This window comes from Gallinula chloropus (assembly GCF_964237585.1).
Source record: "Gallinula chloropus genome assembly, chromosome: 1".
NCBI classification, from domain to species: Eukaryota; Metazoa; Chordata; class Aves; order Gruiformes; family Rallidae; genus Gallinula; species Gallinula chloropus.
Window position 1 is genome coordinate 64276135 of NC_140085.1, and position 17919 is coordinate 64294053.

Consider the following 17919-nt stretch of genomic DNA (forward strand, 5'->3'; position numbering starts at 1 on the left):
AAGTGCTACAGCCACACAAAAGATCAGCTAAGCCTGCTTGTAAAGGCTTCCCCCCTCCCTCAATACAGCATCACCTCAAGCGGCACCCTGGTAGAACTATACTACTCCCTAGCCCACAGCAGCATAGATGACTGCACCACAGTCCCTTCCACAACAATGGAGCCCCTGCCCAAAGGCAGTTGCAGCAATTTCCTGTAATCTCAGGTGAATCTGAATGACAAGTTATATATCTGTAATGCATATAAAAAGTTGACTTTACTTTTAAATTACCTGCTCTGGAAGGGATCTTGATCACACCCATCTGGACTAAAGAGTTATGCTAATGATTCATATCCACTGAGCTGCACTCCTAGAAAACCACTGCTTGTCTTAATCCCCCTTTCCAAATTAATTTCAGTGTATGAAATACAGACCATCTTCATGTCTGCAAGAATTATATAGGATATATCTAAATTACTATTTTCGTTGGCTACCTAAGCTTTCCAAAAGTCAGTTTTTAGTTAAAACTTAATATGTATTTGAATCTCATGCTTAGGCTAAAATTAATTTTAAGGTCAATGTCATTCTTCAACAGAACTGAACAGATAACAGTTAATCATTTGTGAGGTACAAATCTGCTTTTACTCTCACTGTTCCTCCTATTCCTTGGGGAGTTTATCCACCCTTGACCTATCCCAGATTAGGTCCTAGTTATCCACCTAGCACTTTAAGACTGGTCAGCTAGAAGAGAGGGGAGATTTTAATCATTAGTGTGCTGTCAAAATTTTGCAAGGACAATCAGGACCCCTCTGAATATTTTGTGAATCAAAACCAGGTCTGTGAAAATGCCAAAACAAAAGCAAAAGTCTATGCAATCTGAAGTGGTTTAGGTATCTATTATATGTCTAGAAAATCAATAAAATATACATTCACATTAACTGAAGAATGATTCCCTAGTGCAAGAAATTGGCTATTGAGATGCTTCAGTATGAAAGTTCAATTAATTTTCCTGAATGTTCGTTCATTTTTAGAAGCAAACTTATTCTTACCACATATTTACATCCATTGCCATGGATATAGGAGCAACTAAATTTTAGTGAAAAAGTGGCTTCAGAGGAAACTAAGAAGTTTAGAATTACACATGCCGGGAGCCAGATAATTTCAAATTCACCCAGCAGTGTCCATGAACTCCTGGCATCATAATACAAAAGACTCAAAAAGATTGATCACCTCAGCAATTCATCTGCATGAACACAGTTCTGAACTGTTTACCATGAGTTCATACCTTAGGAGACACTCTTTCAACAAAGCTGAAAAACAATTAAAGACGATCAGATCACAAACAGACTGAAAAAGAGCAAGATATATGTGGTGGATCAGCCCCAAGCAGTGGCTGAGCATCACACGCTACTTGCTCACTCCCTGAGGAGAAACAGACAGAGCCTCCGTGGATTGAGATAAGGACAGATTACTGACAAAAGCACCATGAAAAGGGGAACAGTAACAGCCCATCCCAAATTACACTCACACCTGGTTATAGCACAGAGTACTTTACCAACCCAATGGTAACAGAGCACTGCACCACACAAGGACCAACCTGACACCCCAGCCACACTCAGATTGCTCTGGAAGCACCCAGGAGCACCCCTCCCCAACCAGCCCCTTTTCTGGGGAAGTGATGCCAGGTGGTATGGGAACAGCCCAGGCTGACTCAGCTCACCTGCGCTGGCTGCTTGGGGAGGCTAACTCTGGCCTGGCCAGAACTAGGACAATATATTTCATCAATAACTCAGTGTAAACTATTTTGGTATTCCTGGGAATTAATGTACCTCTGTGACAGGGGCATTATAAAAAACAAGACCTCAAACTTCACAATAAACAAAAAAATCTGGGATAGAAGGCTATCTCTATCTATGTTGGCTTTTGATCTTTAAGTGTTTGCAATGATTACTTACTGATTTGTGTAACTGTTGGCAAAATTCTGTATAGCAGTACAGTCAAGCCAGTGTAGTATATGTATGTATGTCCTACACACGCTAAACCAATAGATTCCAGCTATATACCAGGCTCCAGTAGCCACAATTTGCTGGGAAAAAACCAACTTGGATTTTTCTCTTTGGATTCTTGTTAAGCCTGGAGTCTTGAGAACAGTTTTGCCAAACATGAGAACAGCAGAAAGTTACTGGTGATTGTCTATAAGACACAAATGTGCCTCTGTCTTCAGGTTATCAAACTTACTCAAACAGCAAAAGTCTATAGTTCTGAGTAACACTAAAAGAAAATGATGTTCTCCTTGAGTTAAAGAGGAAGTAGACCGTATGTTTCAAATTCATGGTCCAGGTCCATCCCATACATTTCATGTATTTGCTTATATTGATGTTGGAAGGTACTGCTTGCAGCTGTTTCTCTGGCGAATCCAGAACATTTCAAAGTGAGATAACAGGGTGGTATTATATATAACAAGCTTGCAAGTGTTACAGTGCATTAAAGCACAAGGAACACAAGACCTATACACCAAAGAATACACGAAAAACTTCCATCTTTTTAGAGCTAAAGGAGAACTTCAAGTTACCAGTATTTTCTAAAGCTGAAAAATAGCAGACTGTTCTTAGCTTAAGACCAAGTCCCTCAGCAGGAGAAGTACATTACAATGAAAACCATCAACTCCTACCTGGATAGAAGTCTGTTTCAGTACTGGTTTACAGGGAAGTAAGAAATGGCCTGGTATCTCAGCCTGTTCTAAACCAGTGAACATTCACATGACTATTACAACAGCTAAAGGCAACCAATTCCTCATCCCAACAGCAATCCTTCTTGTCCAGATAATTAATCTGCCGGTAGCAACACTAAGAACAAGAAACTCACCTCTCCCTCCTTACGTCTTTGCCCTTGTGAGGTCTTTCTGTAAAGTAACTCAATTCACTGAGCTGACAGAGAAACAACCTGGCCAAAAAAACTCCAAGAAACCACCCAACCAAAAAAACAAAACCAAGCAAGCAGAGAAAAAAACCTACCATCAAACCCAAAGACTTTCAGCCATCACAGGTAGCCATAGGGACAGCAAGCATGGCCTCAGTAGTTCCCATGTCCTTACACGTAGTTCACACATCCCTACACTTTTAAGTTAAAGTGTTTCAGAGAACCACTTCCTAGTCCTCTTCAGTGGAGCCTGAGGTTAGTTTCATTGTCGGGTGACCATGGTATAAAAGGGCTGTAATGGAGTGAAAGGCCCCCAGTGTCCTACCCAGTGACAAAAACCAAGACTTACTTTCTGATCACTTCAGTATGGCCTAAATAAGGGATGCCAATGCAGAAGGACCTCCTGCCTCTACCCTCCCTTATCTCCAGCACAGACTTGAATCTGCACAAAGGCTCTGGCAGTCACACAAAAAAGCTGGACCAGAGAACTGATTTGCTTGAAAAATTACCACATATTAATCTGGTTTTTCATGTCCATTTTCAGCCAGATACGCAAGTGTTGCAGTTTTGCATAGCTGTGCTGCCGAGATGGCTTCTGCAAGCAGCACTTAGAAGCTCTCTGCAGGCCCCAGAGGGGCGGGGAAGAATGAGGCACTCTGTGTGCTGGAGGGAGAGATTCCCCTGCAGTCTATGGAGAAGACCATGGTGGAGTGGGTGTCCTCCTGCAGCCCATGGATAAGGATGGGGAGCAGAGACATCTACAGCCTGTGAAGAGATTGATCCATGCCTCAGCAGGTTTGCCGGGGTACTTGTGACTTTGCAGGGGACCAGGCCAGGGGAGTCTGGGCCCGAATGTCAGCACCCGGGGAACGGAGTCCTGCTGAGAGGCCTGTGGTGAGGAGATGACTCCCCTGTAGAGAGGACTCCCGCTGGAGAAATTTGTGGAGGACTGTCTCCTGTGGGTGGCACCCCACGGTACTGCAGGGGAAGGGGGGGTGTGTGGAATGCCACCCTCCCCCCACCCCCAGCTAAGGAGGAGGACAACTTGGGAGAAATGAACTGAAAAACCCCATTCCCTGTGCCACGATGTGTGGGAAGAATGGAGTGAATTTACGATTAAAGTAAAGTCTGCGAAGAGGGGAGGGATAGGGGGAAGTAGAAGTGTTAAGAACTGGAGAAAGTAGCTTGTAAGGAACCAATCGGAACCCCACTCCCCATTCCCTGCCCCTCACCACGCCATGCTGGGAGGGGAAGAAAGGAGTAAAATCATGAATGAAGTTTAAGTCTGCTAAGAAGGGAGGGGTGGGGGGAAGGTGCTTTAAGACATGGCCACACTTCTCATTACCCAACTCAGTTGTAGTGTAATAAATCACTTTCCTTTATTCTGTGCTGAGTCTGTTTTGTCCATTGCGCTAATTGGAAAGTGATCCCTCTGTCCTTATTTTGAATCCTAAGCCTCCCAATATATATTTTCTCCCCTTTTCGGCTGAAAAGAGGAGTGAGCGAGCGGCTTTGGTGGGCATTTGGCCTCTAGCCAGGGCCAAACCACCACAGCAAGTGTACCAAGCTGAGGGCTGACACAGGGAAGGCAAAGAAAACCTTTGGCTTAGAAAAGGTCAATCCACAGCAGCTCAATGCTTAGGCCAGCTAAAAGTGGTTACGGAGATGTTTCCTGACCTGCTCTGCCATGAAGGGAAGCCTGCAGTCCTTCCTCGTGCCCCCAGGCTACAGCACAGCTAAAGAGCATTTGCACAAGTAAAATCTAAACAGCTTAAACTGCCACCTAGCCCTCTGCTTCCAAAACTAACTGTTCTGTTATTCACAGTAACTAAGAAGGAAGGATTTCTCTGTACTTTCACCTGAAAAAATCAAGATGACAGCACTGTGAAATACTCTATTAAGCTGACAGTGTTTCTCATGTATGTTTTGGCTTGTTATACAGTTCTGAGCTTGATATTTGTAAACAAAAACAAAACTGACATAAATAAAGGATTTTCTCTCTTTTTTTTTCATGGCATAACTCCTGGAATCCTGCCATAATTGGAAACAACAGATCCAGAAATTTAGTGCTTCCATCAACCTGGACCTTCACAGGAAGCTCCTAGGCTGTAAAGTTCCACTCCTGAGCAAGGGATCTAAGACAGAAATTACTTCATCAGCCTCCTGAGCTGACACAACACACCAATGGACATGCCATCGCTGAAGGAAGGAGACAGGAAACCCTGCCAGTACTACTACTTTCTTTTAACAAACAATCCGACAAACACTGGTATAGAAAAAGTTACAGGAAAAACAAGAGAAAACTTCCCAAGAAAATCAAGGGAAGAAAACCAGCACATGTAAAAGTTGAAATGTCATCAGACAGTGATACATACTAACCGAAAGAGTAAAAAAAAGTGTCAAACAAAAAACATTCAACGAACCTTCAGAAAAGATCCCAAACAATGCACACTATTATTAAATAAGCTGGAAAATTTGGGGGAAGCTAACCAATAGAACTTGATGTTACAATCCCTTACAAAAAGTGAGAGTTTTCAAAATAACAGAAGTATTTGATACATTAGAAATACTTACAACTACTCCACTCTTGGTGACAGTTTCCCGGAATGTGAAATTGCACACTGCCCAAGCAAGGTAGTATGTGGACATGAGAGGGGTCTGTGAAAAGTGATCTGTAACCCATCCATCTTCTTCAAAAACAGAAGTTTCAACTGGCATGTTGGACAAAGATAAATAAGTTGCTTGATGCCTGATGCTGATTTTAAAAGTGGCCTTGTAGATGGGCTCATCAAAGCAAGGGAAGGCTTTTCTGGCATGAGTAGGAGAAAACTGCGTAACACCAAGAAACCTAGAAGAGAAGCAAACAAGAAAACAAAGTGATTACTAACTGCACACAGCACTTGATTCACAGATGCACCAAATAAGATGGTTCTTGATTACCGTGGGTTGGAGGGGACGGACACACAACGACAAACAAACGGTAGAAGGCACACAGTGCATTCAGCACTGCTTTATCACTTCCTTACTGCCTGTACTGTAATGCATTTGATATAAAGCAATGATCTACAAGGTTCCTGCAAATTTGCAGGTGCCAAGCTGATGGTAAATAAATAATCCTTTGCCTTCTATCAAACTTTAGGTTCTAACAGCAATTTTGTTCCATCAATATGTGGAAAAAAAATGTTAGTCAATATTGGTGATATGATGTAAAACAAGTAAGTCCTGGTTCAAACTGAGTACTGTACTTAACAGCCTTCAGGGAGTTGACTTTGTCCTGAGACACTGACAGGGCACTTTGCTTTTCTCTGGACTTGAGAACTTCGAGTCTCATAGTGCACTCAAGAGGGTCATTGTTTTCCACTGCTGATTACTTCTACACCAGTTGCATGCAGGTCTGAGACACATTAGAATACAGCACAGCTGTGACTCTGTGAGTCCAAAAAAGCATTCTGCGAGCTCTGCAGAATTACAAATATAAGCAAATGATTAAAGAAGCAGAGAACAGTTCACCATTCTTCTACATGTGCTTTGCTTTTCTGGGGTATTTTAGGGAGAACAAATCGATATTCTCAGTAAATGGGTCAAATTATTACAAGATCTCTGAAGGAGGAAAAGATATTTATTATGTCACTATAGACCATGGGAAGGCTTTAATTTGACAATAAAATCCATAACTTTTCTTTGAAACTAAAGAGATTTTGATCCAGAAAGAGAACAGGAACCTTCCTGAGCAGAGATGTATATTTACACATTCAGAAAAAAGTGTGTGATGATCTCTTTGCACAAACAAAGAGATACACATAAAAGGTTGAATCGTGGGGTTTGATGAGAATATTTTCTGGAGGTACACAGGACAAGAAAATTACTATAAGCCAACTACATAACTGTAAAGGTAGCACATACCTACACTTTCTGAGAGATTATTGACTCATGCCTCGCTTTTCAAGGTTCCATCAGTGGAAATAACCATGCAGGTTTATATACCAGGTAACATTTATCAGAATTTTAGAAGTTAAGTAATAAGCTGTTACTCCTCTGGGGAAAGACGATGGGTGAACATATTTCATACAATGAAAATGGTGGCACCTGTCTGCAATGCAATACTCTCTAACGCCAAAGGAAAACCAAACAGGAAGACTGTAAAGAAAATAAAGTATCTAATTAACTTTTTCTAAAACTTCTTCGGTTTTATATATATCTTGGAGTTTTATTTAAAAAAAAAATAAGAAATGCCCCATAGAAGCATAGAATCTCCTGAGTTGGAAGGGACACATAAGGATCATCAAGTCCAACTCCTGGCTCCATACAGGGCCAGACAAGTCAGAGCATGGGACTGAGTGCATCGTCCAGACGCTTCTTGAACTCAGCCAAGCTCGGTGCTGTGATCACTTCCCTGGGGAGCCTGTGCCAGTCCCTGATCACCCTCTCAGGAAAGAACCTCTTCCTAACATCTAACCTAGACTCCCCTGTCACAGCTTCATGCTGTTCCCTGTGGTTCTGTTACTGGTCACCAGAGAGATCAGCGCCTGCCCCTTCGCTGCCCCTCGTGAGGAAGCCATAGACCCCCATGAGGTCTCCCCTCAGCCTCCTTTTCTCCAGGCTGAACAAACCAAGGGACTTCAGCCTCTCCTCATAAGCCTTCCCCTACAGACCCTTCACCATCCTTATTGCCCTCCTCTGGACACTCTCCGATAGCTTCATGTCCCTCGTACTGTGGCCTGACTAGACCTAGATACACACATTCTGGTGAAATTATCATTCCTTTCAAATAAGGATATTTTAAAAAAAAAAAAAAAAACAGATCAAAAATTATTTCCACCACAGGAGCAGTTACCATTGGTTCTTTGTCTAAAATGAAAGGCCTTATGTGGCTAGTAATTATTGAAGGAATTCAGCATATTGCATTTTTCTTGTCTCATTATGCAACATGAATTACTAAAATCTTAATTCTGCATGAGGTTGCTAAATATAAGGTAAAGAGTTGGTGGCAGGTATTCCAGTGTTAATCCAATGAAATTGCATATTATCGGTGGATCTGCACTAGTGCAAAAAAAAGCCAAATCAGCCAATTATATGAAGCAAAGCAACTTAATTTATATGCAAAGTATTTCAAGTGGACCTGATTCTGCATTCTAGGCACACCGTAAAGAGCCACAGCCATCAACAGAAGCTTCAAGTGAGCATGGAAAACTGTACTGGCCTGTTATTAATAAAGCAAGGATGATGAACTTTCCTCTGCAATTAACAATTTTAATGAGCTCAGACACACATGTAAATGCATACTTAGGGAATATTGTGTACGTTCTGACACTCAAAATAAGGGATCATCTTTTTCCTTACTTCCTAAAGGTCCTATCAGTAGGACCTTTTGAAACTTGTTATGCTTTAGGCCACTGAAACAATCCCTTCCCCAGACTAACAGAAGCTGATGCGCTCTGCATCTTCTGTATTGTCGCAGACAGACAGATGTATCCACATACACGTAAACGGGCAAACACTGGGCAGTCAATATTTCATACTAAAAATACATCAACTACCAATAACAGTGATATTTATAACATGTGCATTACTATCAAACATCGATCTATTTGCTGTGCCATACAGCAACACAAACAAGTTAAAAACTGTTTCCCAAAGACTAAGCCCTTACATGCTTTAAAAAGGAAAAACCCAAAACTGTCTGGGTTTATCTATTTCTCTCTGCATTAGGAGGCAAAAGGAAGAAAAAGTATAGCATGCCAGGAGTGAAGAGCGGGCTGGGGATTTCATCCGTCACTCCACACACCTCTTTGGGCACTGACATTTTTATCTCCGATTCCCCAAAATATCACCATAAAAAGTTGTACTTCTGGGAATGACAGCCTTGCAGCCTGTCTTCTCAGCATACCCACGGTAGTAATTTGCAGGTGTTTTAATTCCACCTCAGCTATTAAAGGAAGACATGTGTTTCCTCAACAACCTATCTATTTTGACATCTTAGTTGTTATAAGATGGAAGAATATGTCTGTTTGTTTTGTCTGCTTGATGTAAGGGTTTTTTTTTTCCTTTTCATTTATGCTAAAGTTTGATGTTCATTTAAATTATGTGTGCATATTCTTATGGTGCTTTACAGTAGCTCTGTATTAAATGTTTGTTCATTACTGCCAGTAAATTCTGGCACATAATGCAAAGTAAATTTGAAGCACATCACTCGCATTTTACATTTCAATTAAAGTAGTGAGGACTTCAGTAAGAAAATAAATACTTTTAAGCGGCTATCAACATTTCAGGTTGCTTTAGGATTTTCACCTGTCGAGATCACAGACAATGAACTAAGTTTATGAAGAAAAAAAAAATTATGAAGTGAAGGCATTACTATGTTTGTGAAGCCTCACAGTTAGCCAGAGTTATTCACTCCTCATGTATAACAAAAGTGAAAAATGATGGCTTAGACCCTTTTATAGCAACCGCTGCTCCAACGATGCTGCTGTATTTTAATCGAATATAAAGATGTCAAAAAGCTAAAGTCCTGCTGGAACATCAAGGTCTCTCCGAGTGTGACAGAAGCCTGTCTATCTATCACAGAAGCCATCTATGTTTAAAGAATACAAATGGTTATATGTATTGCATTTTAAAAAAAATGAGTATTAATCAAAATGCAAATTGCTACACTGCAAGAGCACACTCTGAACAAACAAGTTTTCCCATTTAGAATGTGTGTTATTTACTTTATACTACAGCGAGTTGTTGAGCCTGTGACAGTTGAAAAGGAAAAACAGTACTTCTATTAAACACCTGAAACCATAACTGCACGCTGATTAGAGTTTTAAAAACATTTTTACTGAAAGAAGCAAGTTGGTGTAAAGAAAAAAATGCCCACTGAGTTCAATAGAACACTGCTACCTTACACAAGGTAAGGATCTCACCCAAGATGGCTATATTCAAGTCTATTAAAAATAAAACAACTTGTGTCTGTTACACAAAAGGTACTGGGAAACACATTTTACAGCTGCCTTCCACTCCATCTCTTAAGCTATCTCAATGATTCAAAAAGCAAGTAGGCCTGTTGTTGTTGTTTTAAATCATAACCGGGGCATCGGTATTGAAGTGCAGTACAATAACTTTGGAGAAATGTCACTGTCACACCTATTTGACAGTTCAATTATTCCTATACAAGGTCTAAATGCACAAGCATAATAACTGCTTAAATAATTTCTTGGGTTTGTAAAGTGAATTATACCCCCTACTGTTAAGTATTTTGTTTTCTGATCTGCCCATTTCCAAATGAGGTCTGTAAAGCACTCCCAATTACCCCAGTCAGTCACTGCTCCACGCTAAAAGGCATTATATCCCCATCTTTTCCTACAACCATGCTTCTTCAGATTTCCATTTTACTTCACTGGGGTGACGAACGGCACAAACTTAACTTCAGCCCTGCCTGTGCTCCTTATGTAGGGCTGTTCAAAGCTGTCAGTAATCCCAGTAATGAAAATATGCTTTGATATAAGGGCTGTCGATGTAATTGAGTCGGTGAGCACTCTTCTCCTGCCTGACTTACTATTTTTGGCCGGTTCCAACTACAAACTCTTTCCTTCGCAGTATAAAACAGGAAGATTGAGGAAGAGGAAAAACCTGTCACTGCACAGATGTTCCAAGACAGGGCAGCTTATAAAGAAACTCATACTAAAATGATAAACCATGCCAGAACTACGAAGAAGCCTATCCCATCTATCTTTTCTTTTATTACAAAGCTTGACTGTGGTGAAAAAAAAAAACAAAAACTACTTAAAAAAAGAAAGAAAAAAAGCAGCCTATGTAACTTTCTGAGCACGGTCCCTCCACAGTGACCTCACCTCCCGTAACAAGGGCCTTGACAGCAACCCGAGGGCTGCAATAATACAGATCAAGGTGTAATCTTGTTCTGCAAGGCAACAGCCAACACTGGCCAGGTTGGCCGGGGCACCGGGTGTAAACCGGCGGCGGTTCCGCTGCAGCGGGCGGCGCGACCGCGTATTCGCGTTGTGGGAAGTCACATCCCACCGCCTTTTGCTTCAAGTAGTGGAATAAAAAGCCGAAGGAGCGAAGTTCCCTTCCCTTACGCGCTGCTACTGACAACCTGGCGAGGCTCTGCCACACGAGGGCACGGGGCAGCCGGGCGGAGAAGCGGTGTTAATTAACCATTACCTGGAGCGGTGTTCATTAACCAGCCCCCGCTTCGGGACTGCCCCGGCAGGGACCAAGCGGGCGGTGCGCTTTACTCCTGCCACCTCGGGAAGTTCACTCGTTACCACCGTCCCGTTCCAAGCTGCGCCTGGCCACCTCCTGACGGGCGGCTACAGCCTGCAGCCTTTCCCGCCCTAAGCGAGGCGAGGCGGCGCGCTCCGCTCACCTGGCGGCGGCCCCGGCTGACCCCGGCACGGCCCGAGGCCGCCTCGCAGCCCTGCCCGACCGAGGCAGCTCCGCCCGCCCCCGGCAGCGCCCGGCTTGTCCCCGCGTCCCGCTCACTCTCACACATACACTGTCCCCCCCCTGCCCTGCCCAGCCTTAGCCGCCACTTCCGACCGCCCCCCAGCCGCTCCACCGACCCCGGCCGGCGGGGCGGAGCCGGGAAGGACTCGCGGCCCCCGAGAGCCGCGGCAGCTCCGCCTCCCCAGCGCCAGCCCTCCGGAGCGGCCGGTCGGTAGAGGGGTTCCCCCGGCGACACAAGCGGCGGCTGTAGGCGAGGCCCGGCCTGCGCTCAGCGACCGGCCGGGCGCCCCGTCGCCGTTGGGAGGGGGCTGCCCCGCCGGCGCGCCGCTCCCCTATCCCCCCCGCGGCAACCGGCTCGGGCCCCGCGCCCCGGAGCCGCCGGTGCCGGTCGGCGTGGAGCCCCGCGGCCCTCACCCGCCTGGCGGCGCCGCGGCCCACCGGGTCCTAGCGCCGCCCCGCCCGAAGTTCGGCGCGGGCTGCCGCGGAGCGGCGGGGGCCGCCAACTTCGGCCCGAGTTGAGGTGAGACGACGCGGCCGCTCCGCTACCTTCTCTCGCCGTGGAGGACGTAGGAGCTGCGGAAGAAGCCCAGCAGCTCGTTCTCGATGGGGGCGTTGTAGATGATCTTGAGGTTGTAACTTCTCTGCACCTCCAGGCTACGGTTGAGGACGACGACGAAGACCTGGGTCTGCGGGTAGAAGAAGGAGCGGGCCACCCGCACCCCGCCGGCCAGCTTGTCCTCGGCCACGCGTACCGCCTCGATGTGCATGCGGTGGGCGTGCAGCACGATGTAGCGGCTGGCGTTGCGCACCTCCAGCTGCACGTTCACCTCCCCGCTGAAGGTGAAGTTCTCCATGAAGGCGCTCAGCATCAGGTTGTAGTGCAGCGGCCGAAGGTGCCGCGGTAGCCGCGGCCGGGCCCAGGGTGGCATCTCCCGCCGCCGCTGCCACTCCTCCTCCTCCTTTTCCTCCGTCGCCACCGCCGCCTCGCCGCCCCGCGCCTTCTCCTCCTCCTCCTCCGGCCGGATGGGGGGCTGCCCCGCTCCGGGCGGCTGCCGGGCCGCCCCAGAGAAGCTCCCGTTGCCGCCGGCCCGCGGCGGGCCGTCGGCGGCGGCGCCGCACTCCTCGAAGCGGACGCTGAGTAGCACGGCGATCATGGTCACCGTCAGCAGCGCCAGGATGGAGACGGCGAAGACCAACACCAGGCGCTTGTGCACGGCGATGTGCCGCTCCGTGGTGCGCGGTCTCGGCCCCGCCGCCTCGGCCCAGGGGCCCGGCGGCAGCCCCCGGCTGCCGTTCCGCAGGGCGGCCTCCTCCTCGATCATCATGGGGGTGACGGGCGGGCGCTTCTCCCGCTTCTCCTCCAGGGCCATCACGGCAGCGCCGCCCCCGCCTCCCGCGGGGCCGCCGCCCCCCGAGGGGGCCCCGAAGGCATGGGAGGCTCCGAGGTAGGGGGGCCCTTGGCCCGGGAAGGAAGCGCCGCCGCACTGTCTCTCAGTTCCCGGCGAGCCGCATCAGCCTGGCTGTCGGCAGCCCCGCCGTGAAGCGACCACCGGACGGGGGAACTGGACGGGACGGAGTCGGGCAGGAGCCGGCGACGACGGGCGCTCCCCACCGTCCGGCCGCCGGGGTCGCGCCGCGCAGGCAACTTGTGCGGCTTCTGCGGGGCACTTCAGTACATGCCGCCGAGCGCACCTCGGCGCCAAGGGGGAGGGCTCTGCCGCCCCGGCCCCCCCCCCCCCGCTAGCGCCGCCGCCGGCAGGGAGCTCTCCTCCCCCCGCGCCCCGAGCTGCCGGGGCCGGGGTCGGGCTCCGCGCCCGGCCCCGGCAGAGTCTGAGCCATAAGCGCCCCGCGCCGCCGTGCAGGTCGGGCCGCCCCCGCGGGGCTCGCCCGGCACCGGGGACGGCGGCAGCACCACCGGACAGCGGCGCCGGGCCCGTCCTTCTCCTCCTCCTCCTCCTCCTCCTGGTGGGGCCGGCTCCGGAGAGTCACTCCTCACGGCTCCTCTCTTTTGCCTTTTCTGCTTCTTGCAGGTACAGAGCGCTCTCCCGGCTGGCTCGGGCAGAGGCGGCTATATATAGGCACCGGGGAGAGGCACGGGAAGGGATGGGAAGCGGGGAGAGGCGGGCAAGCCCCGCCGCCCCTTGGCTTCAGCGGCTGCTCCGGCTGCTGGCGGTGACGGCGGCGCCCCGGGGGAGCGGGCGGGGGCGGGAGGCGGGGGCGACGCGGGGACGAGGGAGGCTTCTCTCCGGTGTGTCACACGCGGCGGCTCCGGGGGAGGTCGCTGAGGCGGCGGCGGCGGCGGGAGCCCCGGCCGGGGCGGGCGGAGGGCGAGAGCCGGGCCGCGCCGGGGACCGGCCGGCTGCAGAGCCTGCCAGCCGCAGGACTTCCCGGGATTATACGCATAGGAGTGTGCTCTCCACATAAATATTGAACGCCGGTACTGTGTCGTATTTATATAGAGTTAATAAAGAGCCGCCGACTGCGCGTTTGGGCGACAATAGCGCTGTCATACTAGCATGGGGATGGAGCAGGAGGGGAAAAAAAAAGGGATAAATACTCCCACTTAAATCGATAGGACTAACATGCCGAGAAACAAAGCACTCCCTAAGTGTTGACTGGGACTTTCAGAAACCCGCTTGCCGTTCCTGCGCGGCCCCAGGACAGCCTTCTGTCTCCTGCTTTCCCTCCTGCTGGTGCTGGACCTGGCTTCTCAGTTGGAGGGGTTTCAGGATAGTGCACCGACACGAGGCTCGAGGAGCCCTAGGAGCGAACCCCAGCCTGGAAAACTCAATTACTGAATCTGTAGCCCACTTCTTCCACCTGCCCCCCCCCCCCCCCCCCCCCAAGCCCTACCCCAAACTTTTGCAGATAGGGACTGCAGAAACACAGAATTAATATACACAGCGGGAATCTAGATCAATGTCTGAAAGCATCCCTGTTCCCCTTATTTTGCTGGCATACTTCAAAAACTATCTCTGTTCATTTTCTTTTTTGAAGCTCTTTAGCTCCAATCTTGTAAGCAGTTACAGATGTGTTTATCTACGGCATTCAGTCCCGTGGAATCTACGGGAATATATGCTGTACGTCAAGTTAAATGCGTACATAACAATTTGCAGAATAAGGGCCTTATTTTCCATAGTGAAAGGGGGGGGAGGGGAAGAGGAAAAATCAAACCCTACGCTTCTTTCATAAGCAAAGCAAATCTGCAGAGTTTCATGAAATTTGATATATTAGCCACTTTACTACCCAAAGGAATGCCTGATCTCTGTTTTCCCTGAATCTACTACATCTTCTAGAAATGTTATCTGACTTTGTATGCTGTTGCAGAATACAAATGATCATCTACTGACATGCAAACCAGTTTAAGGAATACCAGAATACATAGGTTTTCCTCCTATGTTCCTTATATGTCCTTACATATTCCTGTATGAGGGTTATATATAGGTCTGATATCCCTGGAAGGAACTGAGCATCTGTTTTTCTTTCTTGCAGCACAGTTTAACAAAGGCTTTTAATCGTAGCTATTCTAAATTATGAGTACGGTGATACACATGCTAACTGTGTTTGTATGTCCTAGGAGGACTACGATTTTGCTCTCTAACTAGCATTCCCACATATTTACTGTGGCATTATTTGCCTGCCCACCTGTTATAACAGGTCAGAGAACAGAAACATTTTATTACCTGAAAATAGCCTTCATTATTTGTTGACTGAAGTTTGAGGCAGAAAGGTAGAAAACTATTGCTATGTGATTTGGAAAAAAAGAAGCAAAAAAAAAAAAACCCAAACTGACACTGCAAAATAACATCCAAAGCTACAGGTTTAAAATGTCAGTTTCTGTATGTTTCATTAAACCCTTTAAAAGTGGGCACAAAAGAAGTGCCTGAGTGCTTTTAAGATTTTGTATACAGGCTGTCAGTATCAGGCATTAGTTAAATAGGCAGTGTTTCCCTCTATCGCTTTCTGCAGCGGTTTTTAAGTTATGTTTGTTCCCATCAGCAGCGTGGGGAGACGTTCAGACAAAGGCGCGCTTCAAGAATCGAGAACAGAAGTAGCCTGAAATACAGTGGAATGGTTTGAGTGTCATTTAAAAATATTTTTAATTTTTAATCACGTTTTTCATTAAATACAGTTGAGTGGTTACAAGTTTCATGGGCAAAGGTTGTTGTGAAGCCTTCAGAGAAGCAGCGAGTGCCCGGTAGTTGGGTTTACCACCTCTGCCACGCTTGCAGAGGAAGGTATGGCTGCGTGTGACAGCACGGGAGCATCATTCTGGCCTCCTCAGTATACAGATAACAAATACTTAATTCTCCAGGCTGAGATCTTCCAAAACCAAGCTGAGGTCCAAGTCATACAACTCGTCTTTGACAATATTGGTCTATAAACTGAATTGAAGGGCCAGTAGCAGAGTGGGTATGTGAAAGATTTAAGGCGCGTGCTAGTAAGAAGCCATGAGGCTAATTCCTTTTAAGCCAAGTTGAAATAGCACAATCAAAATACTGGAGCAAGGCATGAGTGACAGGACTTAAAGCTGTTTATAGTCAACTCAAACTTTGGTCCCATTACTCAAACAAAACGTTCAAGAGGTTTGCAGGCCCCCACCATCACCCTCTCCCGGCTCCCCACCCTCCTTGTCAGTCTGGAGACTTGGAGGATAGGAAGGTGCTGCTAGGTACTGCGTTAAATAGCTCATATGCCTCGACTCATCTATCATTCTAAAACTGCACCTTACTAGATTAACCTCTTCTTCTTACTGGTAATGATGGGTTTCTAAAACGTAGCTTAACCAGATACAGGTCAAGGGAGGTATTACCTTATTAATTTGTTCTCAAACGCTACTCTCTGCAAGTAGTTCTGTGTTCAGATTGTTATATATAGCCATTCTGATGAGAAATTGCAAAGGCACAGGGGTTCAAAGAAACAATTTGTGTACCTCTGGGAAAAATTCTCAGTGTTTCATTTGTCTACAGTTATAAGTGCAGGCATGGATTTCGACGGCATTGCCTCTGAAGCTCACAACTCCTTTGGTCTTTCTGCAAAGACTGTTGGAAAATACATCAGATTGTGGATCATTTTTTCAGCAAAATCCTGATAATGTCTCCCAGTTGTTCAGAACTTCCCCTAGGCCATCAACATCTTGTATGCAATCACATTTTATGAGCTTATAGGATAGGGTTTCAGTTACTCATACAAAATAAAAGAGCATGTCTCACCTTAACTGAATTGCTATGGAGATGGCCCTCCCTAGACAAGTATCAGCAGAAACATGGATAAACTTCAGACAGCAGAGTTTCCAATTCTCTACCAGCTTGCACTGTGGCCAGCAAAGAGCTGATGAGGGACCCCCATAAAGCTGTGGTTTATGTTATGTTAAGACTGCGCGCAAACACCTCTCAGTATTCACACTGGTGCTTTGGAGTCTTGGAAGAAAAGCTCTGTAAATGAGCAACCTTATTGTATATCACGCAGCTGGGTACAGTTCATCCAACCTGGGGATCAGCACGTTGCAGCTTTCTGTGGCTGCCTAACTTTTCCAGCTTTTTAACCCGAGTGACCCATCCTTCCTTCATCAGGGCACATCAGAGGTTTTACTTTATCACGCTGACCCCACTCACACACAAAAAACCCAAACCCCAAATACATGCTAATGGGTTCAGAAAATGTCCTTCTCTGCAAAGCCCAGAAACAACTGGAATACATACAGGGGAGAATTATAATGGAAAAAGAGGGTGGCAGCCTGCATCAGTCAGTGCTCCACTGACCCTTTCAGCCTCGGTCAGGCATTTCTGTGTTCGTAGTTGGATTCTCTTTGCATATTTCAAAGTCAAATATACCCATAGCTGTTAATCCCTTCTGTTTAAGTGCTAAAATGGACTCCACTTCATAACCGACTAACACGTTGGTCCAAACACATCAGTAAGGTGACCTCTCAAAGTATTATGAACACAGATGCAGCTCCCACGTGGCTGTTCCTTTAAAGACCAAGAGGTAGGTGACTGTTTCCAAGCCACAACAGGTTGCCAGAGAAGCAAATAAGAAATTACCAGCCTAACATCCATTGGCTCTGTAAGTAATGACTAATTCCCCCTAAAAGAGTAGCTGCCTAACAGGAGGCAGCGGTGTCCTCTTGAGGCTTGCAGGCCAGGCAATGGAAGTGCATTGGGACAGTGGTCCGACTTTGAGTGTTTCTGGGGTTGATTTTGGGTTGTGGTTGGTTGGTTGGTTTTTTTTTTTCCAGAAGACATTTTCAGTAACATGTCAGGTTTAACATATGGCACTGGGGAATACACCTTCTGTTTAGTTTTAAAATTGTTGCTAAGAAAAATGCTAAGGGAAAGACTTTCTAATTAAAAGCCGAAACAGCCAAAACAGTGGATTGTAAAACAAGCTGACACACAGTGATTTGTGCTGGCTTAAACACACTGAGAATAGGCACTTTCCTTCCATCGTTCTCTGCTCCTTCACCCTCATGTCACTTGTATAAATGACCTTCTTTCTTACTCCAGTCCAGTGGCATTAAGCATTATTTATGTTTAGTTTATAATTAGAGATGGCTGGTTGACTAGATACGGC

At 46.9% G+C, this 17919-nt stretch overlaps 1 protein-coding gene across 1 annotated transcript in view; it reads right to left on the reverse strand.

Moving 5' to 3' along the window:
• TRHDE (thyrotropin releasing hormone degrading enzyme) overlaps positions 1-12716 on the reverse strand; it is a gene marked incomplete at its 5' end in the record, with an annotated part of 210923 nt that extends 198207 nt beyond the window's left edge. Inside the window, 2 exons of the mRNA XM_084270637.1 lie at positions 5473-5746; positions 11893-12716. Of these exons, the coding sequence (XP_084126763.1) occupies positions 5473-5746; positions 11893-12716 (1098 nt within the window). The remainder of the gene's footprint in view (positions 1-5472; positions 5747-11892) is intronic.
• Between the last annotated feature and the right edge of the window lie 5203 nt (positions 12717-17919).